This window comes from Symphalangus syndactylus, chromosome 14 (assembly GCF_028878055.3).
Source record: "Symphalangus syndactylus isolate Jambi chromosome 14, NHGRI_mSymSyn1-v2.1_pri, whole genome shotgun sequence".
Lineage (NCBI taxonomy): Eukaryota > Metazoa > Chordata > Mammalia > Primates > Hylobatidae > Symphalangus > Symphalangus syndactylus.
In genome coordinates this window covers 41,554,326-41,582,063 of record NC_072436.2, presented here as the reverse complement: position 1 = coordinate 41,582,063, position 27,738 = coordinate 41,554,326, and the positions used below count along the sequence as shown (strand labels likewise).

The 27,738-nt window shown below is 44.2% G+C and overlaps 1 protein-coding gene across 4 annotated transcripts in view; it reads left to right on the top strand.

Annotated features, from left to right (window-relative positions):
* The window catches only part of MERTK (MER proto-oncogene, tyrosine kinase), a 134,424-nt gene that overhangs the window by 92,535 nt on the left and 14,151 nt on the right, over nucleotides 1-27,738 (top strand). For all 4 annotated transcript variants that reach the window (XM_055243481.2, XM_063616644.1, XM_055243483.2 and 1 more), the window contains 7 exons: nucleotides 6,955-7,108; nucleotides 10,167-10,320; nucleotides 13,911-13,996; nucleotides 15,799-15,894; nucleotides 16,563-16,643; nucleotides 21,044-21,136; nucleotides 22,611-22,729. In XM_055243481.2, the coding sequence (XP_055099456.1) occupies nucleotides 6,955-7,108; nucleotides 10,167-10,320; nucleotides 13,911-13,996; nucleotides 15,799-15,894; nucleotides 16,563-16,643; nucleotides 21,044-21,136; nucleotides 22,611-22,729 (783 nt within the window). The remainder of the gene's footprint in view (nucleotides 1-6,954; nucleotides 7,109-10,166; nucleotides 10,321-13,910; nucleotides 13,997-15,798; nucleotides 15,895-16,562; nucleotides 16,644-21,043; nucleotides 21,137-22,610; nucleotides 22,730-27,738) is intronic.

The following is a 27,738-nucleotide window of genomic DNA, read 5'->3' as shown; positions in this document are numbered from 1 at the left end:
ATTAGGCAGAGACATTTTTATACGTGCGGTTTTTATGGAGTTCGTTGCTTTGGGTTTATTGCTCTAATGCTAGTTTACTCTTCATTTTCAAAGGATATAGATCTCAGAAGGAAGTCTCATAGCAGAGATTATTATAGCCTTGAGACAGCATGATATATAGAAACAACTTTTTTTTTTTTTTTTTTTTTTTGAGACAGTCTCAATCTGTCATTCAGGCTAGATTGCAGTGGCACGATCTCGGCTCACTGCAACATCTGCCTCCCAGAGAACCAAGTTCTTTGGAGACTCAGGGAAGCTGCAGTGTACTTGGCCCAAGACCTTGGCCTCCTAACAAGCTCCCCTAATGAGCAGAGCTATGTGCCTGGATGTTGGCATGTGCCCACCGCCGCTTCCTTTCTCCTTTTCTCCCTCTTTCTCACTGTCAAAGGAGAGCAGAGCATTTGAACTAGTGTTGTCTTAAAGTGTGAGGAATAGGCAAGGTTCTCATGGCCAGCCAGGGATCTGAACCACTTCTGAAACCCAGGGATTAATCAAATAGGGTACATTTTGCCTGGAGGAGAAACTTACCATGGAGGTAAACTCCATGAATAGGTCAAATAAGCTTCTTGGTTTGGGGAACTAGACAGCCTTGATGATTTTCTCTAATGCACTAAGACCTGAAAGATACCACAAGGTCAATTCTGTAAGAAGGTTTTGTATTTATTTATGGGCAAAGAAGACCCAACTGTAGCACCACCTTGAACATGATATAAGGATAATCATAGCCACCACTGATTACTTGCAGCATGCCAGATCGTGTACTATGTGTTTTACATAAAGGAACTCATTTAACCCTTAACTGTGAGGCTGGGCATGGTGGCTCACGCCTATAATCTCAGCACTTTAGGAGGCCAAGGCAGGTGGATCACCTGAGGTTAGGAGTTCGAGACCAGCCTGGCCAACATGGTGAAACCCTGTCTCTACTAAAAATACAAAAATTAGCCGGGCATGGTGGCGGACACCTGTAGTCCCAGCTACTTGGGCAGCTGAGGCAGGAGAATCGCTTGAATCTGGGAGGCAGAGGTTGCAGTGAGCTGAGATGGTGCCACTGCACTCCAGCCTAGGGGACAGAGCGAGACTCCATCTCAAAAAACATTGTGAGAAAGATAATATGCTCAATTTTCAGTTGAGGAAACTAAAGCTCAGAGATGCTGGATAACTGCCACAGAGTCATAAAGGTTGGGCTAAAAACCTCAGTCCGGCTGACTCCAAAACCAGGGCTTTTCAGAACCCCCCTACTCGTTCCCAGGTGCCCTTGGCTTTCTTCATAATACAGTCTCTCATTCAAATTCCACAGTGTGGCCTCTCTGTAGAAAGAAGGAAGAACAGGACATGTTTTGAAGAGTTAAATGTGAGAGTTTTGTGTTGGTACCTGTGAATTTGAAACCCCTTTGAACAAGTCACCTTTGTTGTTGTCATGAGACGGAAACTTTTATCTCATTGAGGTTATAGAATAGGCCAGAGTCTTAAATACAGTTACGAGTTATAGGGTTGTGAATTTTTTTTTTTTTTGGGAGGGGGAGTCTCACTCTGTCCTCCAGGCTGGAGTGCAGTCGTGCGGTCTCCACTCACTGCAAGCTCCGCCTCCCAGGTTCATGTCATTCTCCTGCCTCAGCCTCCCGAGTAGCTGGGACTACAGGCGCCCGCCACCATGCCCGGCTAATTTTTTGTATTTTTAGTAGAGACGGGGTTTCACTGTGTTAGCCAGGATGGTCTCGATCTCCTGACCTCGTGATCCACCTGCCTTGGCCTCCCAAAGTGCTGGGATTACAGGTGTGAGCCACCACGCCCAGCCAGGTTGTGAATTCTTTTTTTTTTTTTTTTTGAGACGGAGTCTTGCTCTGTCGCCCAGGCTGGAGTGCAGTGGCGCGATCTCGGCTCACTGCAAGCTCCACCTCCCAGGTTCACGCCATTCTCCTGCCTCAGCCTCCCGAGCAGCTGGGACTACAGGCACCCACCACCACGCCCAGCTAATTTTTTATATTTTTAGTAGAGACGGGGTTTCAACTGTGTTAGCCAGGATGGTCTCGATCTCCTGACCTCGTGATCCACCCGCCTCGGCCTCCCAAAGTGCTGGGATTACAGGCATGAGCCACCGCACCTGGCCTGGGTTGTGAATTCTTATAGAGTAGTTGGGGATATTTAAGCCTTTGATCATTGAAAACAAGTACCACCACAGTTGCCCTACCTAACTCTAATGCCACACATAGGGTAAAAAACAAATTGACTTTCCAAAGATGTGTTATTACTTTCCTGACTGTCAAGATCCACTGTGTCTTATATGTAAGTAAAGTTGCAATCAAGTGCCATATTATAAATCTGATTTTATTACCAGGAAATGCTTTCAGATGTTTAAGTCCTTGAGGCTATGAACCTGGTGTTGGTGAAAAATGAAAGCTCATTCAATGAAAAATACGCAGTTGGCCCATGGCATGCACCCCATGACCAGAACACCTTATGCCAGGGAAATGGCCCCATCTTATGTGATCTGTACCCTGACAGCACTAGAGATAATACACATGGGGTAGCGCCTGTGTGCATCTGATTTTAGTGGATTTCTCTGACAACTTGAAAAATCAGACTTAACTGGCCGGGCGCGGTGGCTCACGCTTGTAATCCCAGCACTTTGGGAGACCGAGGCGGGCGGATCACGAGGTCAGGAGATCAAGACCACGGTGAAACCCCGTCTCTACTAAAAATACAAAAAATTAGCCGGGCGTGGTGGCGGGCGCCTGTAGTCCCAGCTACTCGGAGAGGCTGAGGCAGGAGAATGGCGTGAACCCGGGAGGCGGAGCTTGCAGTGAGCCGAGATTGCGCCACTGCACTCCAGCCTGGGCGACAGAGCGAGACTCCGTCTCAAAAAAAAAAAAAAAAAAAGAAAAATCAGACTTAAATACCTGGGGATATGAATTGGGGCACACTGTTCTTTACATACTTGGCACCAAAACAATATGGATAAATTACATCCATTTTAAAAAACATGAATCATTTTTAAACTATATTTAAGGTTACCATTTAAGGATATCCTTAGAGAAAATTGTTAAACCTTTGTTAAAATATATGTCATATATCTTTCTAATCACTATGGTAACATTTACTATAATTCCACCCCTAAAATGTGATAACCCTTGACCATCTCCAAAATGTGTGACTGATAAACACTGGCCAGCATCGTTGTCATACTTTGATATTCAGAATGATGGCAACGGCTATTGATGCTGGCCATCATCGAATGGTGGGAGCATTTGCTCTGGGCCAGGCACTGTTACACATTTGTTAACTCAGGAGAATAAGAAGTGGAAATTTTAAAAGTAACCTTTCTGGGGTTTCCTACTGAGTCATAGGCCCTAAGTGAGTAGACACAGGTTAAGTATCCCTTATCCAAAGTGCCTGGGGACCAGAAGTGTTTCAGATTGTGGATTCTTTCTGATTTTGGAATATTTGCATTATATTTACCAGTTGAGCATCCTAAATCTCAACTTATTTACTTAGCATTTCCTTTGTGTCATGTCAGTGCTCAAGAAGTTTTGGATTTTGGAACATTTCAGATTTCAGATTTTGGGATATGGGATGCTCAAACTGTATTATAGCCTACTTGAATGTTTATTTCCAAAAGAATAATTTGTTTTTGTTGGAGTTTCTATTCTTCTATTCATTTAATTCTTTCATGTAATTCATCTTATTTTGAGATAATTCTCTCATAAGTGAGGTATCATATTTGAGCGCGCAGCCAGAAGCAGGCCAGTGTTCCACATCAGGCGTGAGGCTTGGCCTTTGGAGGAGCTGTCTACTATGAAGCAGATGTGTTGGTTATGTCTCAGCAATGGCCTGAGTCACCAAAGGGCTCCATGACCGTGGGGGTTTGGTCCATGGAGTTACTCTACCTGATGATTTTCTGCCCCACTCCCAAATTAAACACAGAATGACCAACTAACTCATAATCAAAACTAGTTTGCAGTAAATACAATGCTCTATTTATATTTTTTTTGTTGTTGCTTGTTTTGAAACGGAGTCTCAGGCTGGAGTGCAGTGGCGTGATCTTGGCTCACTGCATCCTCCGTGTCCTGGGTTGACGCGATTCTCCTGTCTCAGCCACCCGAGTAGCTGGGATTACAGGTGCATGCCACTACACCCAGCTAATTTTTGTATTTTTAGTAGAGATGGAGTTTTGCCATGTTGGCCTGGCTGGTCTCGAACTCCTGACCTCAGGTTATCTGCCCACCTCGGCCTCCCAAAGTGCTGGGATTACAGGTGTGAGCCACCTCACCCAGCCCAATGCTCTATTTCTGAAAAAGATATCACCAGAATATTAAAAAAAGGTTAATTATTAATTTGTTCACTTAATTAACAAAAAAAGTCTATGGCAAATCTCCTAGACTCAGAGTCCAGCGGGGTAGAAAAGCCAACATTCTTAACGGTCATATTTTACCTTTCATCCCTTGTCTGGGGGTATGATATTATGATATACTGTGTGTCTGGGTATGTGTGTACACACAATATATATATAAAATGTGTGTGGATGGGAGCTTTCCCTCCAGTGGTCCTGGCTTATTACTCCCACAGCCCTTGTTGTTTCCTAAGGGACTGAAATAACAAGCATATCTTTTGTTGAAGTATTTGGCCTTTTGTCCTTGGTTTCTGAAGTAGCTTCAGAGCTTTAAAGGTGAAAGACAGTCTTTTGTTATAATGTTTGGGCACTTTAGGCCTCAGAAAACAGAATCTCTCTTGCTGATCTTCTCCTGCCCTCCTTTCATGTACTCCTTTGTCTCCCCAAGGCAGGGCTCTAATTTTCCCCTGCCCTCAGCCGTAAAGAAATTCTTTGACCTACCTCATCTGATTAGAAGTCTTAAGACTCACATTTCGGAAGGAGTCCTGTTTCCATTCCCTAGAGGAAGGAGCCACCCACAGAGAGGCCAAGAAAAATCTGAACAGATAGGCCTTGTTGGGTTTCCTCACTCAGTCTGTTAGTACTAGATCATGCCTTTTTTGTCCAATCACAATTCTACATGGTTGTCAATCACGCCTATCATGGAGCCTCCGTGAAAGGCCCATGAGGATGGGGTTCAGAGAGCTTCCAGGTAGTGGAACACACGGAGGTTTCCAGAGGGTCGTGTACCCAGGGCGGGCAGAAAGCTCTGCACCCCTTCCCATGTGACCTGGCATGGTGGGTCACACCTGTAATCCCAGCACTTTGGGAGGCTGAGGCTGGTGGATCACGAGGTTAAGAGATCGAGACCATCATGGCCAACATGGTGAAACCCCGTCTCTACTGAAAATACGAAAATTAGCTGGGCGTGGTGGTGTGCACCTGTAGTCCCAGCTACTCAGGAGGCTGAGGCAGGAGAATTGCTTGAACCTGGGAGGTGGAGGTTGCAGCGAGCTGAGATAGCGCTACTGCACTCTAGCCTGGGCTACAGAGCGAGACTCCGTCTCACAAAAAAAAAAAAAGAAAGAAAAAAGAAAAAAATAATAAACCAGTGAATATCTTTTCCTAAGTTCTGTGAGCCACTCTAGCAAATTAAACAAACTCAAGGAGGGGGTCATGGGGTCCCTGATTTATAGCCAGCTGGTCAGAAGTACAGGTCAAACTACCTGGGGCTTGTAATTTGTGTCTGAAACTCGGGGGACTCTTGGGGGCTGAGCCCTCACCCTGTGGGATCTGACGCTATCTCCAGATGATAGTGTTGGAATTGAACTGGGTTGGAGAATGCCCAGCTGGTGTCTGCTGTGAAACTGACTGATTGGTTTTTGGTAGGGAAAAATTCTCATACACTTCTTGGTGACCAGAGGTCACAGAAGCCTTCTGTGTTGACTCTTGTGGTGTGGGAGCGGAGAAAACCACTTGTTTTTTTCTGCAGGGGACATTTCTGGGTTCCTGATGTCCACTGCCTGTTTAAATTTAGAAACAGCCTCTGGATGGCCAACCCAGGTGCCCCCTTGGTCATGAATGATGGACTGCTCTCTCCTTAAGGGTTGAGATGGTTCTATCCTTCCCCATTGCTGGGAAAGTGGCTGGCTTGAGAGTGAGTGACCAGGGAATAAAGTTACCAATAGCACTGCCTTTGCTGTTCATTGATGACGTGTAACATCTGTGACCTGCATGACCTGAGACCTCTTTCTGTCTCTGAAATCAAATTTCCAAAATTCAGAGATAAAGACATGTTCCTAGAACTTCATTTCAGCTTTCACAACCCCTACAATTTCCATTTGAAAAGCCAGCCCAAACACAAAATTAGTTTCCTACACCAGAGAACATTATGATTATAGAGGGTTGGAAAAGGGGAGGAAGGTGTTGTATAAACTCTTAGTTCTGGTTATTTTTTTCCCTTTGTTTGAATGACAGTGACTTTAAAGTAACATACAAATAAAAGTAAAACCAGAGTTTTGAAAATTGAGCAAGTTGTACATTTGTCACACTGAAAGAAAAAAAAAGTGTCAGTGCCCTCTTCCAGGTAGATTTTAGTCAAAATTCTTATAATTTCAAGGAACAGGAGCCCACTCATGCCGGTTCAAGGGCAGGTGTCAGGTGGACAATGTCAAGGGACAGTGTGACTGGCGTATTGTGCTGTGGGTGGTTCTGAGGATCGAGGGCTCGAGGAGTCAGGCTTGCTCTGCCATCTGGGTGCATCTGCTACGTGCTCCCTCTCTTCCAGAAGCTTCTTTAGGACCACTGTAAGTGCCATGCTCCCATGGCCCTAGCTTGCCAACGCCCCCCCAAAACTTGATGTTGCATCCTGTCCCTACCTGACTTTTGGTCCCACTGGCCATGGCCTGAGTGAGGAAGCAATGCTGTGGAAGTGTGGCTTCTGGCCTTGGACGTGGGCAGGATGGCTTCCCTCAGAAGGAACTGTAGATGCGCCTGCAGTTTGCCCAGACCTCAGTGTTTTCATTTCCTCTTTTCCTCTCTGTCTCCAGAAAGAGCTCTTGGAGGAAGTCGGCCAGAATGGCAGCCGAGCTCAGATCTCTGTTCAAGTCCACAATGCTACGTGCACAGTGAGGATTGCAGCCGTCACCAAAGGGGGAGTTGGGCCCTTCAGTGATCCAGTGAAAATATTTATCCCTGCACACGGTGAGAGCTATACCCAGTAAGGGCTGATAGGATGTGATGGTCCAGGCAGTGCACAGATTGCCAGAAAGTAACCTGGGGGATGGATGGCTGATTAAAGAATGAAAAATAAGGCTGGGCTTATCTCAACACTTCAGGAGGCAAAAGCAGGAGGAGTTTGAGACCAACCTGGGCAATGAGCAACATATTGAGACCCTGTCTCTACGATAAATATATATATTTTTTAAATTTGCTGGGCATGGTGGATCATGCCTGTTGTCCCAGCTACTTGGGAGGCTGAGGTGGGAGAAGTGCTTGAACCCAGGAGGCAGAGATTGCAGTGAGTTATGATCACACCACTGTACTCTAGCTAGGTAACAGAGTGAGACCCTGTCTCAAAAAAAGAGAAAAAAAAAAAAAGAAGGGAAAAATAAGAATCAAAAATAATTTTTCCAATGATAAAGATATGATATGATAACATGCTTTACAGAACTGCTGATACCAATAGGTCCCTCCTATAGTTACTATTAATCGTAATAACTTACTTGGAAGTTAGTTATTACCATTAGTCTTTTCAGATGCCAACTTTGGCTTTACTTATTGAACTTGGTTGCAATGATGTATACTGTACATGAGTGAATTTTAGACAGGCAATATAGCTAATCCTTAGCTGTCTACAATTGGGACAGTTTATTTGCTGTTGCTTGTTTTGCTGTGTTTCAAACAGTACTGCTTTGCCATGTTTTTACCCATTCAAGCCTTTTAACATGCTTTGTGCTTTGGTCTGCACGGAACATGAAATATTTCCTATGGAAGCCATCCTCAGACTGCCCTGGGCCCACTGAGCTAAATGCCCAGCCATGCGTGTTGGCTTTTGCATGTTGCTGGAATGTCCTTTGGCATGGTGCCACTGTGGTACCCCAAGTGAACCAAGTGCTGTGCTCACTCCATAACCCACTGGAGCCACCTTTGTTTGACTCTCACCTGCCCTAGGTTGTTTATGTTAAACGGCTGTCATAAAGTCCATGCATAGGCATCTAGATCAGTGTGCTTATACATTAAGTTTTTGCCAAACATGACCTTTGTACCCAATAGCAGACAGAACTTGTGAGCAGATGATTGAGTTCCCACCTGTCTGTTCCCAGTGACCCTGAAACTTGCTCTCCGTTTTGGTGCTGAAATGGAACCATATTACGTTCCTGCAGCCCATAGGCACAGTTTCTGGGAAACATTAGTAACTGGTGATGGGGAGGCAAGATGTGTCTACCTGGTAGAAATTCAACGACCCTGAGATTCTGGCTGGACGTGGTGACTCACGCCTGTAATTCTAATGCTTTGGGAGGCCAAGGCACACAGATCACTTGAACTCAGGAGTTCAAGACCAGCCTAGCCAACATGGTGAAACCCCATCTCTATCTAAAATAACAACAACAACAAAAATTAGCAAGGTGTAGTGGCATGTGCCTGTGGTCCTAGCTACTTGGGAGGATAGCTTGAGCCCAGGAGGTGGAGGTTGCAGTGAGCCAAGATCACGCCATTGTACTCCTGCCTGGGTGACAGAGCGAGACCCCCATCTCCAAAACAAAACAAAACAAGAACAAAGACAATGAGATTCTGATTCTAAAGGGACAGCTTTAAAAAATCGAAGTTTAGGCTGGGCACAGTGGCTCATGCCTATAATCCCGGCACTTTCGGAGGCTGAGGCGGGCGGATCACTTGAGGTCAGGAGTCCCAGACCCACCTGGCCAACGTGGTGAAGCCATGTTTGCTATGCAGGCAGTCCTTACCTTGCATGGCTTCAGTATGCACAAATTTCAATTATCACAGGTAAATAACACCCATTCCCCAAAAATATAGTTCAAATTTTAGTTACCATTCTATATTAACTATAATGGCATAAAGCATAAACTCGGGCTGCTGGCTCTTCAGGCCACCAATCACTGTAGAAATAACAGATGCACATCCTAACGTGACCAATGGCGTCATTTCTTTCAAAGTCTGTTGTGATTGGTCACTGCGCTTTTGTCATTCTTTTTGTGCCCACCTTGTGGCTCTGTTGCCTCCTTGCCTCCCAGGACAAACCCACATGACATTTTACAAAAATGGGTAATTGAAAGAGGGAGTCGGTGAACAAAGGTAAGGCATTAGGAGATATACCTAATACTAAATGACGAGTTAATGGGTGCAGGAAATCAACATGGCACATGGATACATATGTAACAAACCTGCACATTGTGCACATGTACCCTAAAACCTAAAGTATAATAAAAAACAAAAAGGGCAGTAAAGAAATGCAAAGTGATAGTGTTCAACGTAAAATTTGAATTGAATGCAAGACTGTGGAAAGTTGATACTGCCCCCGCTGATAAACTTTAGATGTGAACCAGCGGTCCTTAGTGAAGGTGAACTTATGCACATACATGAAGAGGTTGTGACAAAAAGGTTGAAAATGTCCCAGAGAAAGCGACACTGTCAAAAAACAACATTGAAGGAATACTGGGAGATATTTTACAACATTGAAAGAACAAAAGGTAAAAAGTTAGCAGTCGATCCAAACTTAGAAAGGAATGTGACAATTCTTCAAAACAGAGAAACTATATTTTCTCCGTATCGTAAGTTACATGACTAGAAGGCAAACTATTTAACCTACTCTCGATGGTTTTTTACAAAGAAATGACACTTTAATTTTTCATGTTTCTAACATTTTAAACCACAGTAGAAGTAAATATTAGTTGTAATTTTTTTATTTTCTTGTACATGTATAACTGACATGAGTTTTCTCATTGATTTTTAAATTACTATTTTTAATTAACAATTGAAAAATTGTATATACCTGTGGAGTACAATGTGACATTTTGATCTATGTATATGTTGTAGAATGAGTAAATCACGCTAGTTTCCCATCAATTATTAAGATCTCTTTGCATGATCTCAGCTTACACAAAGTGAGGCCTGCCTATATTTGTAGATTATAAAAGATTTAACTGAGTTCTGAAAGCTTTGACTATTTGTTTTTCCCTGTTACAAGCCAATGTTTCTCATATATTTCAAACCCATGACTGGTCTATTGGTATTTTACCAGGTTGGGTAGATTATGCCCCCTCTTCAACTCCGGCACCTGGCAATGCAGATCCTGTGCTCATCATCTTTGGCTGCTTTTGTGGATTTATTTTGATTGGGTTGGTTTTATACATCTCCTTGGCCATCAGAAAAAGAGTCCAGGAGACAAAGTTTGGGTAAGTTTCCCAGCTAAAAATGTTTGCCCACTGGTATTGACAAGGTTGTTATACCAAGTGATTATGCCTTTCCTGTTGGGCCAGCTGCTCACATTGCTCCCAGATGGCTGCCCTGCCTTATGCGTACCCTGGGCTCAGGCAGCTTCCTGACTTACGCCATGGTCTACAGAAGCAGCTGCCAGCAAAAGCCAGCCCTGAAAAGGGTTCCTTTACAGAGAAGAGTATTAGTAGGCCTTTGCTACTCAAACTGGGTTGCTGTTAAGTGAGGGCTTTTATTAGAAGCCTTAAAAATAGTCCGAGTGCAGGCCGGGCGCAGTGGCTCACGCTTGTAATCCCAGCACTTTGGGAGGCCGAGGCGGGCGGATCACGAGGTCAGGAGATCGAGACCACGGTGAAACCCCGTCTCTACCAAAAATACAAAAAATTAGCCGGGCGTGGTGGCGGGCGCCTGTAGTCCCAGCTACTCGGAGAGGCTGAGGCAGGAGAATGGCGTGAACCCGGGAGGCGGAGCTTGCAGTGAGCCGAGATCGCGCCACTGCACTCCAGCCTGGGTGACAGAGCAAGACTCCGTCTCAAAAAAAAAAAAAAAAAAAATAGGCCGAGTGCAGTGGCTCACACCTGTGATCCCAGCACTTTGGGAGGCTGAGGCAGGCGGATCACTTAAGGTCAGGAGTTTGAGACCAGCCTGGCCAACATGGCAAAATGTCGTCTCTACAGAAAACACAAAAACTAGCTGGGCATGATGGCACACGCCTGTAATCCCAGCTACTTTAGATGCTGAGGCACAGGAATTGCTTGAACCCAGGAGGGTTGTTGGCAGGTTGGAGTGGGACAGAATGAGTGAGGGGTGTATGGCTATACTTTGGAGGGGGCTGAGCCTCCCTCTTTCCTCGCTCCACCTTCAGAATGCTACTAGAACATCCCACTCACTCCAAGACTTGCCATAGGTGTGGGATGGGCTTAAGATTGGCAGCCAGGCTACCCTTTATTTGTGTTCATCCCAGTCTTAGGGGTCAGTTACTTTAGTCTTTATAAGCCTATTCTTACAATTGTTATACCTTAGTATGTGAATTCTAAGAATGACTATTTTAAAGAAGTGGACAAAATCTGATCTAAATCTTGAACATATAATTGACTAAAATACATCCCAGGATCTTGGTGTGACATGTGGGCTCATCATTAAACAAGTACAGAGAACCTCTGCAGAAGCTGCAAGAGTAGCTCATTAATATGTATTAAAGGCCTGCTAGGCACTGGGCACTGTGGTAGCCTGGAATACAGTGGTGAACAAAATCCTGCCCTCATGGGGTTCACAGTTCATGGGGAGTCAGGCAGTAGTCAAGCAGTCACAAAATAGATTAAAAATAGCAACTGTAATAAATTCTATATAAAGAGGTAAGAATGTGTCAGAAAAATTTGGCTGCATTAAGAAAGTCAGGGAAGGCCTTCGTGCAGAAGTGGCTGACACCAGAGCTAAGATCTGAAGAAAGAGCAGGTGTTCATTAGATGAGAGAGAAGAAGAGCATTCCAGCCAGAAAGAGCAGCACATGCCACATTACCAAAAAGTGGGGCTGCTGAGTACAGCAAATATATTAACAAGATTACAATACTATTTCAAATATTTAGAAATAAAACTATTTCCAGGAGCCATTAAACTCAGCAGAAGCTTAAAACAAATGAAAGACTTGTAACAGGTTATTTTTATCTATGCCGAAGTCAGTTCCCATGGATCCTTACTACAAGATCTATTCATTTGTTGCTTTTGTAAAACCACTTTCTTTTTTTTTTGAGACGGAGTCTTGCTCTGTCCCCCAGGCTGGAGTGCAGTGGCGCATCTCGGCTCACTGCAAGCTCCGCCTCCCAGGTTCACGCCATTCTCCTGCCTCAGCCTCCCGAGTAGCTGGGACTACAGGCACCTGCCACCACGCCCGGCTAATTTTTTTGTATTTTTAGTAGAGACGGGGTTTCACCGTGTTAGCCAGGATGGTCTCCATCTCCTGACCTCGTGATCCGCCCTCCTCGGCCTCCCAAAGTGCTGGGATTACAGGCTTGAGCCACCGCGCCTGGCCTGTAAAACCACTTTCCAGCTCATTTTTTTTTTTTTTGAGACGGAGTCTCGCTGTGTCGCCCAGGCTGGAGTGCAGTGACGCAATCTCGGCTCACTGCAAGCTCCGCCTCCCAGGTTCACGCCATTCTCCTGCCTCGGCCTCTCTGAGTAGCTGGGACTACAGGCGCCCGCCACTATGCCCTGCTAATTTTTTTGTATTTTTAGTGGAGACGGGGTTTCACCGTGGTCTCCTGACCTCGTGATCCGCCTGCCTCGGCCTCCCAAAGTACTGGGATTACAAGCGTGAGCCACCGCGCCCGGCCTTCCAGCTCATTTTTAAATGAAAATACTTTTATTTTTACTTATAAAAGTAATCATTATATTTTTTTAAAAATCAGATTATATGGCCGAGATCGCGCCACTGCACTCCAGCCTGGGTGACAGAGTGAGACTCCGTCTCAAAAAAAAAAAAAAAAGAACGGACTATTTTCACTTCTTTTGTGGATCTTTGGTTGCTTCAGGCCATCTGGGGTGTATAGGTGCAGGTCACAGGGGATATGATGGCTTAGCTTGGGCTCAGGGTCCTGACAATTAGTACAATACATTTGTTACAGTTAATGAGCCAATATTGATACATTATCATTAACTAACATCTCTACTTTCTTGAGATTTCCTTAATTTTCACCAAATGTCCCTTTTCTGTTCTGGGGTCCCTTCCAGGACGCCACATTTTACAGTCAGTCGTCACATCTCCTTAGGCTTCTCTTGGCTGTGGCCATTTCTTAGACCTTCCTTGTCTTTGATGATCTTGCCAGTTTTCGGACGTGTTAGTCGGGTGTTTTGTAAGATGCCCCTCTATTGCAATGTGTTCGATGTTTTGCTGATAATGAGCAGGGGTTATGGGTGATAGAGAGGAGGAGCACAGAATTAAAGTGCCACTGTCATCACTTCTTATCAAGAGTGCGTATTGACATGATTTATCACTGTTGGTGTTGACATTGATCACCTGGCTGAAGTAGTATTTGCTGGGTTTCTCTACCATGAAGTTATTTTTTCTCCCTTTCCCTACTGTTCTTTGGAAGCAAGTCACTATGCATAGCCCATACTGACAGCATGAGGGTTTAACTCCCTCCACCCCTTACTAGCTACATAAAATATTTGGAATTCTTCACCACAGGAGATCAGTGTCTTTTCTTCCATTCATTCGTTCAATCATATTTTCATAAGTATAGACTCATGGATATTCATTTTATACTCATAGTCTAGTATTACTTTAGTTTCTTGCTCAGACTGTTACAGCTTTGGCCACTGGGAGCTTATCTGTTATTCTCTGTTCTTGATGGTACCTAGCTAGAGTAGTTTCAATATTGCCAAGTAAGTCTAAAATAAATCAAAGGGAAGAAACACGTTTCTTCTAGGGGGAAAGCTTTTGCTGTAGAAGAGCCCGTTGAAAAGGGGAAGCTCTGTAGCATCCTTATGGAATCAGCGCCTGCCCCACTACCCCTGTTTTTATAGTGAAGTATCTTCGTTTTCATTCACCCAGGAATGCATTCACAGAGGAGGATTCTGAATTAGTGGTGAATTATATAGCAAAGAAGTCCTTCTGTCGGCGAGCCATTGAACTTACCTGTAAGTTGACTTTCATTTCCCTTTTTGGCAAAAGTTAAAATAGTTGAGAACAAAGAAAGAACAACAGACAGATTTCTAACAAAAGCCAAAGGTGTCAAAGAAGAATGGATATTTTTAATGTATAAAATGTCTTTAAAAGCAGCAAGTGGATAGTCAGACATTGCCATGCACAGCTCTGCGGGCTAATTTACTGCAATCAGGAGCTTGACCTGGGGTTAAAAGGACTCATAATGTCATGAAATGTGGCAGAAAAGAGGAACCTTCTAGGGGACAGAAGATGGGTAGAGGTCAGGGATTTAAAGAAAACTTCCAACTAGCAAACATAATCTCAAGCCTCATTTCCTGTTTTCCTGGCAACCAAATCCGAGGATGATTTACCAACATGCTTTATAGTAATTATGGTTTGAGCTTTGCTGAATCAAGAGAGTGGGGACTTCTGGTTTAAACAGTGGAAATAAACAGATACTAGTGTTCCTGAATAATTTCAGAAAAACTATAGAAAGGACATGCAAATATTAACAAATTCATGCTTCTGGATGTTTGCCCCCAATAAAGGAAATACATAAGAATGACAGAATACAGGTTGCTTGAAATAGAAACTTGCTTGATGTAGAATATTATTAATTTCTTTACCTTTCTAGTCTGTAAGTTTTGACTTTTAGATATCCTCAAATTTTTTTTAATTTAAAATTTTAAAATTTGTCATTGAGACCACTTTCTTCCCTTAATTGGAGAACTACTGGATAAAGTTTTTTCTCTGAGAACTAGTGTGTCCTAATTATCCACATTTTTTTGTTCTTTCAAGAGCTTGTTCATGCCTTAACTGTGGGCCAGACTGAGTCATTTGCCAAGAGTTGTTGAACTGGTCCCCTTCTGGTTAATTTCTCTTGTTGCCAACACGACACATCTATTATATACCTTACTATATTATATATTTTATTATAAAAAATCTTTTTCTCCAATTCCTCAAAGTGCTCAATTTAGCCCTTGCTATGCTGTTATAATGAGGTTTCATATACAGTATGTAAAATAAGAGCTTATTCTCTACATGTTTCCTGTGGTTTGTGAGACTCCATCCGTGGCATGGGAGGGTAGGGGAGGTGTGGTTCTTTTGTGTACTGTAGTTAAGGGTATAATATTAATAGTAAAGAATTCACTAGAAAGTACCTATTGACTTATCTTCCTTACCCCTTTAAGTCAAAGGCAAACCACCCCTACATGAAGCTGTTTGCCGGCTGCTGCTACCACACAACAGGAAGAGAAATATGGTTCTGATTTTTGTAATTCTTCAGAATTAACCTTGCCCTGAAGGATTCATTATACTTAGTTTAATCATCATAAAGTAGGAAAATTTATTACTGGCATTTTGGGGAGAGAAATAATAGATACAAAATGAAAAAAGGGGCCAGCCACGGTGGTTCACACCTGTAATCCCAGCACTTTAGGAGGCCGAGGTGGGCAGATCACTTGAGGTCAGGAGTTCGAGACCAGCCTGGCCCACATGATAAAACCTGTCTCTACTGAAAATACATAAATTAGCTGGGTGTGGTGGTGCACGCCTGCAGTCCCAGCTACTTGGGAGGCTGAGGCACAAGAATCGCTTGAACCCAGGAGGCAGAGGTTGCAGTGAGCCAAGATCGCGCCATTGCACTCCAGCCTGGCGACAGAGCTAGACTCCGGCTCAATAAATAAATAAATAAATAAGGAATGTTTTATTATACAGGACTTTATTTCATTTTAATTATCAAGTGAAAGAAAACACACTGACAATTTTTGTACATACTGTGTTACTCCTTTTTCAGTACATAGCTTGGGAGTCAGCGAGGAACTACAAAATAAACTAGAAGATGTTGTGATTGACAGGAATCTTCTAATTCTTGGAAAAATTCTGGGCGAAGGTAAGCAGTTTAGAATAATTCTTTAACATGTATTTTTTAAATAAAATACCATCTTAGGACTCTGAGTTATACTATGGATAGTTATATTTTATTATTTAAAATGATAGACTGTTGATTTTTGAAACTCAGATCTGGCAAATGAAAAGATTCCCTTCAATGCCTAGCACATACAGGTCCTTGAAAAATATTCTTTCTTCATTGAAAAGCATGTAATTCATTGATTAGTTTCCTATGTACTTTAAGCTTATTCCTCTAATTCTTAAGTTCATTGTTCTTGGCACCTTTCTAATTAGGAACAAAAATGAAAATACATATTTAACTTGTTGAGTTGATCTTAGGATGAATGATAATGGTATTAAGAGTTTGTGCTTTAAAAACTTCAATAATGTTTTTCATGTTCTCTTCTAAGTGTCTTGGATTGGTTATAATGCTTAATAAAGTGATGAGCAAAGGTAGGCCCAAGCCACCCAAGCTCGTGACAAGCAGGAGACTAGAGCGTGGTGCATCGCCCTGGTTTGCGATGTGGGTGGCCTGGGCAGGCTCTGCCTGGCTGCCTGTGGGTGAGTTGCTGTCATAACACATGAGACCAGCAGCTCTGGCACTGTAGCACTTCTGTGGTCAGGGGAGAGTTCGCACAGTGTCCATACAGGTGTTCTTTCACTTCACAGGAGAGTTTGGGTCTGTAATGGAAGGAAATCTTAAGCAGGAAGATGGGACCTCTCAGAAAGTGGCAGTGAAGACCATGAAGTGTGAGTTATCAATGATGAATCCCGTTCTTCTGGGGTGGGCAGTTGCTTCAGTATTGGGTGCTCCATGAGGCCATATGTCACAATCTCAGTTGCCAGTGGGCCAGAAGGCAATGTGGAACACTGGTCACCAAGGGGTGACTCACTATAATGAGCTCTTCATGCATGCATTACATATTCTTTATACTCAAGGCAATAACATTTTTTATTTTTACTAACTCTTGCATGCCTATGCATACATACTCTCTGTCGTGCTCTCTCTTGTTCTTTCACTGTCTGTCTCTCTCTCACTCTCATCTAGTAGAGCTAACAACTCCAAAGTAGAGCATCAATTGCTGAGGCAGGGGTGATCTGATGGCAACATCTGACCCCAGGGGTTGTTCTGGCCGACCTGTCTAGTGTGGTGGGGCCACTTCCCCATTTGAGGATGATTGCATGGCCCTGAGGAAGCCGTGGGCTGCCTGGCAAGTAAGTTCCCCAGAAAGAGGAGAAATATTTGGTCAAGGCATATGAAGAGTTGCTATCATAAGCTAGAACTTCCAGGCAAGCTGGGAAGAGAGCCAGCAGTGGGGCAGGGAGAGTCTTGTAAGTCATAGCCAAGAACCTGCTTTATCCTGCAAGGAGTAGAGCACTATTAGGAGTCTTAACTAGCCAGGCGCAGTGGCTCACGCCTGTAATCCCAGCACTTTGGGAGGCTGAGGCAGGCAGATCACAAGGTCAGGAGTTTGAGACCAGCCTGACCAACTTGGTAAAACCCCGTCTCCACTAAAAATACAAAAATTAGCCGGGCGTGGTGACACACACCTGTAATCCCAGTTGACTGAGGCAGGAGAATCACTTGAACTTGGGAGGCGGAGGTTGCAGTGAGCCAAGATCACACCACTGCATTCCAGCCTGGGCGACAGAGTGAGACTCCGTCTCAAAAAAAAAATCTTAACCAAATGAAGAATAGAGCAGGTTAAATTCCAGAAGGTTCACTTTGATGTCAGTATGGAGGAGAACAAATTACAGTGTTGACAAAAATAGTGGTAGATGCCAGTTAGGGTACTCTAAAATCTATGCAGTCTAGGCCCTCTCAAATACTTTTTTTTTTTTTTGAGATGGAGTCTCACTGTGTCACACAGGCTGGCGTGCAGTGGTGCCATCTTGGCTCACTGCAGCCTGCACCTCCTGGATTCAGGTGATTCTTCCACCTCAGTCTCCTGAGTAGCTGGGATTACAGGCACCCACCAACACACCTGGCTAAATGTTTGAATTTTTAGTAGAGAAGATGGGGTTTCTCCATGTTGGCCAGGCTGGTCTCGAAACTCCTGACCTCAAATGATCCACCTGCCTTGGCCTCCCAAAGTTCTGGGATTACAGGCATGAGCCACCTCACCCAGCCTAAAATCTATATAGGTAAGGAAACTATAGTGACTTGCTGACCTGTCTAATTGAAATAGCTAGAAAGGGGGCAGGTTGTGCTGGGCTTCTTCATTACCATAAGATGACCAGATTTCACTGGCAGAGCAAGGTAGCATTTCCTCTCCGTGTCCTTCTTCCAGGAAGTGCATTTCTGGAGCTGGGGCCACACAGCTGTATAAGTTTGATTCTATAGGTGTCTGGCTGGTCATGGCCTATCACTGGGGAACTTAGAAAATAGGTTGTGGTCATGTGGCATTTCACCCAGTCTTCATCATGAATCATGGATGGAGATTATTTGGTGCTTAGTTTGTCAATATTCTTGATGTTGCTTCCTTATTAACCCCTTGTACCTATTCAATACTATTTTCAATCAGGGAATAAAGTAAAATTGGATTCTTCCTAAAATTTAAATCCACTATTTACTGGACATTAAAGCATAAGTTAGATTATAAGCATGTACTGAGACTCTTAAATGAAAAGGCTGAAGTTTATTTATTTTTTTCTTTTTGAGACAGAGTATCACTCTGTCGCCCAGGCTGGAGTGCAGTGGCATGAACTCAGCTCACCGCAACCTCTGCCTCTGGGTTCAAGCAATTCTCCTGCCTCAGCCTCCCGAGTAGCTGGGATTACAGGCACGCACCATCATGCCTGGCTAATTTTTGTATTTTTTTGTAGAGATGGGGTTTCACCATGTTGGCCAGGCTGGTCTTGAACTCTTGGCCTCAAGTAATCCGCCCACCTCGGCCTCCCAAAGTGCTGGGATTACAGCTGTGAGCTACCACGCCTGGCCTGGAGACTGAAGCTTAATTCAGTTATAGAAAGGAACCACAGTAACCAACAAGTCATGTGAACCGGTACTTTTTCTTTTTAAATAGACCATAATGACTAATATTTATGTGATACTCACTGTTAGCCAAAGGACATTGCAGTTATTCCTGTATTTTATCAGGACAACAGGAAGAGAAAATGAACATAACTAAAAAGGAGGTTCAGGAACTAGCCCCCAGAAGCTAAAACACCCTGAAGTTAGAATACTCACTGGAGCTGAACCAAGCACTGAGCCATATTCTGCACCATTCCTGCCTCTTGTATGATTTTATCTGAGCCTCACAGTGCATCTGTGGGGAGTCCTTCCATAATCCCTATTAGGGATATAAGGCAGGTATATTAGGAGGCCTGGTGGGAGGAGCTGGGCCTGGAACCCACTTTTTCTCTGGCTTGACTCTGCAGTTATTTAATTTCATTAGGGTAACTTGCATAGGGATTACACCCCTGCTAATTGTCAAAGATTGAGAGAATAATCTCTAGCTTCAAAATCCCCAGGCTCAGGTACATTTACCTGCAGGTTGGACCCCTGGGGAAGAGTCTGCAGGCAGAGCCCTACCCCTCTATTCCCCCACCTGGTTGTTTGCAGCAAAAGGTGAGGGCAAATTTTTGCAGATGTATAGATTTTTTTTTAATTAGAAATTTTTTTTAATTTTTCTAAATTTCCTTCAGTAGAAAGAAGATTAATATATATTAAGCCCATAGGATGGTACAGACACTGCATTAGATGCCCTCATGCATGATTTTAATCAGTAGTTATACCCTGTTAACACAAATTCCCTAAAGCAAGCCGGACTTTTTGTTTTATTTGTTTGTTTTTAATTGTGGCAACATATATATAATATAAAATTTACCATCTTAACCATTTTAAGTGTACAATTCAGTGGTATTAAGAACCATATTCAAAATGTTATACAACCATCACTACCATCCATCTCCAAAACTTTTCTTTTTTTTTTTTTTTTTTGAGGCGGAGTCTCGCTCTGTGGCCCAGGTTGGAGTGCGGTGGCACGATCCCGGCTCACTGCAAGCTCCGCCTCCTGGGTTCATGCCATTCTCTTGACTCAGCCTCCCAAGTAGCTGGGACTACAGGCACCCACCACCATGCCTGGCCATTTTTTTGTATTTTTAGTAGAGACGGGATTTCACCTTGTTAGCCATGATGGTCTCGATCTCCTGACCTCGTGATCCACCCACCTCGGCCTCCCAAAGTGCTGGGATTACAGGTGTGAGCCACCGCGCCCGGCCCCAAGACCTTTCATCTTGCAAAACTGAACCTCTACACCTACCAAACAATGACTCCCCACTACCCTCTCTCCCCAGCCCTGGCAAGCACTATTCTATTTTCTGTCTCTGATTTTGACTCTCTAGGTACTTCATATAAGTAGAATCATAGAGTATTCATCCTTTTGTGACAGGCTTATTTCACTTAGCATAATACAGAATTTTAAATGTCTCTCTTAAGCCAATTTAATTCAAAAAACTTGGTTTGAAAATGCATCCAACTCACAAGGCGTGGTTGAGCCACCAGACTTGCAGGACATACACCAATAGAAACAGAGAGGTGTGGGGTTCTTTCTTTTTTTAAAAAAAAGCAAATATAATTGCAACAGATCAGTTAGAATTGTTCTTTGTTTTGGTTTTGGGGTTTTTTTTGGAACTTTTTTTCTTTACCGTTAGACTTCAACTTTTTAGAGCAGTTTCAGGCTTGCAGAAAAATTGGGCAGAAAGTACACAGAATGCCCATAGGCCCCCTCCTGACACACATAATTTCTCCTATTATTAATGTCTTTTATTAGTGAGCTGCATTTTTTGCAATTGATGAACCCATACTGATACATTATTATTAACCAGAGTCCATATTTTACATTAGGGTTCACTGTCGGTGTTGTACAGCTCTGTGGGTTTTGACAAATGTGTAGTGTCATGCATCCATCATTACAGTATCATACAGAACTATTTCTTGGCCCCAAAAGTTCCCTGTGCTTTGCCTGTTTGCCCCCCTTCTTATCTCCTCTAGCCTACTAGACCCTGACAACCACTCATCTGTTTCCTGTCTCTATAGTTTCATCTCTTCCTGACCTGGGTTTTAGAGAACAGAATTGCTGTTGCCCACCCGCTCCCCTTAATTGAGTAAATTATCCATACTTAACCTTTTCTATTTTCTCCTTTAGTGGACAACTTTTCACAGCGGGAGATCGAGGAGTTTCTCAGTGAGGCAGCGTGCATGAAAGACTTCAGCCACCCAAATGTCATTCGACTTCTAGGTACTTCTGAGAAATGTGGGAGTGGGTGGCCAAGAGGGCTCTGCTGATCTGCTCTGTGCCAAAGGAAAAAATCTCTGGTGTAGATAAGTTTGCACTTTGTATAACCCCAACATAACTTATAACATTGAGGTTTTCACCCAGACTTTTCTTCATAATGATGTTTTCTGAGGCTGATAGTAATAATGAGTTTGCATTTTCTGGACACTGATGGGCTCAGGAATGATTTGAGTTTTCCACAGAATTCTAGGAGAGTGTGAATTAAATTGTCCTCAGTTACTCAAAGGCAAGACACAGAGGTGGTTGTGTTATAATTTTTATTAATTTAAGGTTATACATGAGTTAGATAGCAGTGGGATAAAGCTGAAAAAGTAGACAAATTCCGTAGGTTTATCTTTGAGAAATAATTTATTAACCTGTTTGAAAGTACTGATTTCTTAAGATCATGATACATTGATGATTTCATGGGATATGATTTAACAGTTCCGTAGAACATGATTTAACGTAATTTGGCTTTGCAGCTCCATTAGCCAAAAATTACAAAAGAGGAGATTAAATATGGAGTGGATGCTGTGTAAGTGGCTCTGTCCCAAGAGAGAAGAATAACCTGGAAATAATTGAATTTTCTGCTGACCTTGGTTTTTTGTTTTTGTTTTGCCATCCTGTGACTGGATACATGCTAAATTCTTTTGGGATCTTTCAAAGTTTTATATGATTGACACTGCAGAGAGATGTGAAAATCAATGTTTGTATACAGTATTATGTCAAATAAGCTACTGTTATTCATTCACTGCTATTGGCTTTAGCGGACTATGAGAACAATTGCACTTTGTGATCACACCACAGAGTGCAGGAGCTTTGCAAGCATGGGATCAGGTGACAGCCTCCGGCTCTCAGATTCCATGATAAATGATATTGTAGTTTCTCCTTTGCAAAACTGTTAAAATTTAGGGATGTGAATTTTACCTATAGCCCTTCAGAGTTATTGTAATAGTTTAAGCATTTGCAGTAGACCTCTTCACATGATTAAATATCTATCACATGAAACTAGTTCGCCCTAGTTCAGTACTAGTTCAGTATTGACTTAGAGGGTTGTAGTGTTAGGGAATCATAGCCACTGTGGATGCTGTGTCTTTCATTTCCTAGACCTCCTTATCTGAAACAAAAATCTTATGGGGTCACTACCCCTCAGACTCAGTCTAACAGAAATTCCTAGGTTTCTAGATGGCTATACTTGTTACAGTTTAATTTGTGACAGCCCTCATGCCCTCATTAATCTGAAAGGGGGAAAAAAATACCAGTAGTGGACCCTGTGTGTCTTCCATTTTCTAGAACAGAGTGCGAGTTAGGTGCTCTTGGTTTTTTCAAACTGTTAACTTGGTAACACATGGCTTCAGTTTGTCCAGTGGTCCACCAGGGCTTTTCTGGTCACAGTAACAAGGGCTGTTTGTAATTGATGCTGTGTTTGTAATTTCAGGTGTATGTATAGAAATGAGTTCTCAAGGCATCCCAAAGCCCATGGTAATTTTACCCTTCATGAAATACGGGGACCTGCATACTTACTTACTTTATTCCCGATTGGAGACAGGACCAAAGGTAATGATCTCCTTGTGTTACCCCTGAATGCTTCTCAGGGCTTATGTGACTTAGCCAGGACAACCAAATCATCTAATCTTGAAAGTGAAGCCAGGAAGGAGAGGACATTGACCTTTCTTCGGTGCTCCTTGTGTGTCCAGGGTTGAAATGTGGGGTCTGTCCTCACAGCAGGCCTGCTCCAGGTATTATTATCCTGCTTTATGGTGGGCTAAGTGGCTGTGTGCGCAGTCTTATGGACAAAGTCTTACGAACTCGAGTTGGGTGGCCCAGGCTCCTGGTTCTGCACTTCACACCCCTCATGGCTGCATACTCCCCAGAGCTTGCAGACTGTGGGAAGGCCATTGAAGGTGGCTCTCCTAAAAGAAATTTTACAGAGCTCATTCTGGATTTCAACGTTTGAAGAAGTGTTGGTGACCCAAGAAGACTGCACAACTGACATTCTGAAAAATGTTTGTAACATTTTACTCCCTATGTTGACTTACCCGCCATGAGCACTGTGAAGCCCTGGGAATTTTGGATGTAGCTGTAGAGGCAGTTACGGATCATCTAGGAAATTTAGGACCACGGAGACACTTGCCTTTCTTCAGGGTCAATTTTCAGTATTGACTTCAAGGGCTGTAGCGTTGAGGAATCATAGCCACTGGGGACATTGTATCTTTCATTTCCTAGGCCTCCTTATCTGAAACAAAAACAGTATCCTCTTGTTATGTTTTGTGGACAAACGGTGGACTGCAAGCAGGTGGTGTGTGTCCTGACTACATGCCCAGCTAAACAGGACGCCCCTTCTTGCCTTGCATGCATCTTCTCTGTTGCAAAAGGCAGCAATCCTGCGGGGTTCTGGTTGGGACACGTGTGGGAACAGGGTGTGGCTGGCCTCTGTCAACAGTCATTCTCTGACTGGGCAAAAGTCACTCCAGGTCATCACTGCCCTTAATCACAGCTGTAAGAAACCACAGGTCCTGGGAAGGAACCAAACCACCCAGTCTACACCTTGGCATTCTTGGACACACCCCACCTTTGTCCGTTTAGCTGCCATCAGTATCAGGACCGCTGAGTGCAGTAGTGCAATTAGGAACAACTGCTTCCTTCACTGCATCAGTGATGGCTCCGGGAAAGAATTCTTGCTGCTCTTACTTGATGGTCTGATGAGTCCACAGGATGAAAGTGCAAGGAAATTAGTTCTTAGGGACCATGAAAACTCACTCCCACTGGCTCTGCAGACAAAACACAGAGGGGGTAATGTCCCATGCAGCACCAGTGTGGTGGAGTTCTGCACACTCCCCTGTATCTACAAACCTGGGGTGACAGTGGCCTAGGGTCAGCCAGGTCACTTTTCCAAGTGAAGCAGTGCCATGGGACTCACAAATTATTAACCAAAGGAGGTTTATTAAGTTCTGCCCAGGTGCGGTGGCTCACGCCTGTAATCCCAGCACATTGGGAGGCTGAGGCGGGGGAATCACTTGAGGTCAGTTCGAGACCAGCCTGACCAACATGGTGAAACCCCATCTCTCATGAAAAAATACAAAAATTAGCCAGGTATGGTGGCAAGCACCATCTACTTGTAATCCCAGCTACTTGGGAAGCTGAAGCAGGAGAATCACTTGAACTAGGAAGGCGGAGGTTGCAGTGAGCCAAGATCACACCACTGCAATCCAGCCTGGGCAACAGAGTGAGACTCCATCAGAAAAAAATAAAAAAACAAGGTTTATTAAATTCATTAGTTCACTCTGTGAACAAGTGCTGACTCTAAGGTGGGTACTGAGCTCTGGGGACACTGGAGGGAACATGACAGATGCGGTTCCTGCCCCATGGAGCTGACCTGCTTGTGGTGAGTAAGGGGAGAACAGGAGACAGACAATTGGTTATTCATAGTGAGGGAGCTGTGGGCACCAGGAGCACAGGGGCTCAAATGCCCAGTGGCCAGGCAGAGCCCAGCGGGGGCACAGGGGCAGGAAGTGTGCAAGGTAACTAGACTGGGGGTGTGGTGTCCGTGCACAGATGCAGAACCTCATGGTGGCAGGGCCAGGACTTCTTCGTTTCAGTAACCTGGAGAATGTTGGCAGATAGATCAGAGATGGTGATTGGAATATGAAGCCCCATATGCTGCGGGGTCTGCCGTTTAGAAGGAGGAATTGTGCAGAGAAATGTGCATTCCCTTCCCCCCCGCCCCTCACATCAGTCACTGAGCATCTTCATGTCAGGGAAGCCACACAGAGATGTGCATTCACTTGCCCCCCACCCCCCACACCCAGTCATTGAGCATCTTCATGTCAGGGAAGCCACGTGCCTTCTAAAAGATGTTTGGGCCCCATGTGCTGTCAGAGAAGCTTCTTGTTTTTGGAGTCCCCTCTTTTTGGCTTGTTCATTGTAACATCTCTGGATGCAAGGTGCCTTTCAGTTCCCCGGTGGAGGCTGCATGGAGTTGCTTTCTAGTTGTTCACTGAGGGTGAACTTGCTCACTCCATTCATCTTCTCTTTATCATGAGCCTATCCATCCTCAGGATCAGAAGATGTGTTGGGAACTGGTAGGCCAGCATGCTTGCCTCAGCAGTGCCCCTAAGAGGGGCAGCAACCCCTGCCCTGAATCCTTCCAGCATGGAGAAACTAGAGAGAAGCAGAACCTCAACTGAAGTGCCCCGACCTCTGGTAACTTATGAGCTTAATAACCACAGGTCACAGGTGACTGATAGAGTTACAGTGAACCAAGATGACAAGAATGACAACTGAGGGCCTTCATGGGGAAGTCGGCTTATAAAAACACTAGTCCTCATCCCAAGAGACAGGTCAATCTGTAGAAACAGCCCTTTATTTAAAATTTGGGAAAGCTGAAACAAATAGGCAAAAATGTGAGACCCAATTTAGAGTCAGCACATGCTGGAGCCTCCTTTTCTACTTCCAGCTGCCGTTATTGGTATCTTACACCTGTGTGTGATGGAGGGGAGGGAACTTTTGCTTTGCTTTTTTTCCCCCTTTTACTCTTTCTCTTCTTCCTAGGGACAGTTTAAGTGATCAGGACAGGAGAGTGGCCCCCTTTCTTTTTTCCAGTTCCCCCTGGCCCCATGCCCACATGTACTCCTGTTCTCTTCCATGAGAATGCACTTGTCTTTCACCAGCATGAGTACTCACTGTAGAGACAGGAAGCTGCAGCTGCATCACACAGCTGTTATAAAATCACCAGGACTCTTCCAAAGAGGTGAGGGGCCTAGTCCTACACAGAAAATATTATGGACAGGGCTGAGTATTTTCCTCCTCTTTTTCCCCCAAAAAGAAAGATGATTGCATTATAGGAAGTCTGTAAAAGAATAAAAAATTACCCACAATTCCCAACACCTTAGTACAATTGTTGGCGACTTCAGACATTCATCTCTCATCGTTCACTCAGTGCCTACATTTCTCATGGCCTCCACGTCACTACATTCACACCTGCCCCTGGGATGACAGTGGCTAACCTTTCTCAAACATGTAGCATAGGCCAGCCTGTATTTTGTATGTATTAATGCACCAGTGGCACAACAACCCTAAAAAGTAGCTACTAGTGGAATCTAAGGTGAGGAAACTGAGGCACAGGGGGCCATGGTGAAAGCAGGATTGGCCCCCAGGCTGCAGACTGTGTGCCTTCAATGCTCTTCTGACTGCCCCATTCTGTGTGCACCCCTCCCCAGCAGGGCAGTCCCCAGACAGATCCCTGTGAGTGGCGGCACCACATCTTCAGTGGGTTTTGTTTCATGTTGATGGGTGATTTTACTCACATTTAATTTATGGTATGTTGTATAATTTTTTTGGGGGGGGGCGGTGGTGGGGGGATGGAATTTCACTCTTGTTGTCCAGGCTGGAGTCCATGGCTTAATCTCGGCTCACCACAACCTCCGCCTCCCAGGTTCAAGTGATTCTCCTGCCTCAGCCTCCTGAGTAGCTGGGATTACAGGCATGCACTATCATGCCTGGCTAATTTTTTTTTTTTTTGAGACGGAGTCTTGCTCTGCTGCCCAGGCTGGAGTGCAGTGGCGCGATCTCAGCTCACTGCAAGCTCCGCCTCCTAGGTTCACGCCATTCTCCTGCCTCAGCCTCCTGAGTACCTGGGATTAAAGGTGCCCGCCACCACGCCCAGCTAATTTTTTGTATTTTTAGTAGAGATGGGGTTTCACTGTTTTAGCCAGGATGGTCTTGATCTCCTGACCTTGTGATCCGCCCAGTTCAGCCTCCCAAAGTGCTGGGATTACAGGCATTAGCCACCGTGCCCGGCCATGCCTGGCTGATTTTGTATTTTTAGTAGAGACAGGGTTTCTCCATGTTGGTCAGGCTGGTCTCGAACTCCTGACCTCAAGTGATCCGCCCGCCTCGGCCTCCTGAAGTGCTGGGATTACAGGAGTGAGCCACCGTGCCTAGCTGGTATGTTGTATAATTTTTCTAATAATTTCTTGGGGGTGTGGGAATTTCATGTTATTGTACAAGAGTGCGTTTTGTAGCAAAAAGATTAAAAATACACAGGGCTATTTGGTGGCCCAAATAGTTTTGTCTATTCAAGAATGTTACATAAATGTAGTCATACGTTTATAACCTTTTTTTTTTTCTTTTTGAGACAGAGTCTCGCTCTGTCACCCAGGCTGGAGTCCAGGGGTGCAATCTTGGCTCACTGCCACCTATGCCTCCCGGGTTCTAGCAATTCTCCTGCCTTAGCCTCCTGAGTAGCTGGGACTACAGGTGCCTGCCACCATGCCTGGCTGATTTTTTTTTTGTATTTGTACTAGAGATGGGGTTTCACCATGTTGGTCAGGCTGGTCTCAAACTCCTGACCTTAAATGATCTACCCGCCTCGGCCTCCCAAAGTGCTGGGATTACAGGTGTGAGCCACTGCACCCGGCCATTTTATAACCTCTTGAGACTGGCTTTCTTCACTCAGCATTATGTCTTTGAGATCCAACCAAGCTGTGTATATCAATAGTTCATTCCTTCTTTATTGCTGTGTAGTATTCCATTGTATGCTTCTACCACAGTTTATCTTTTCACCT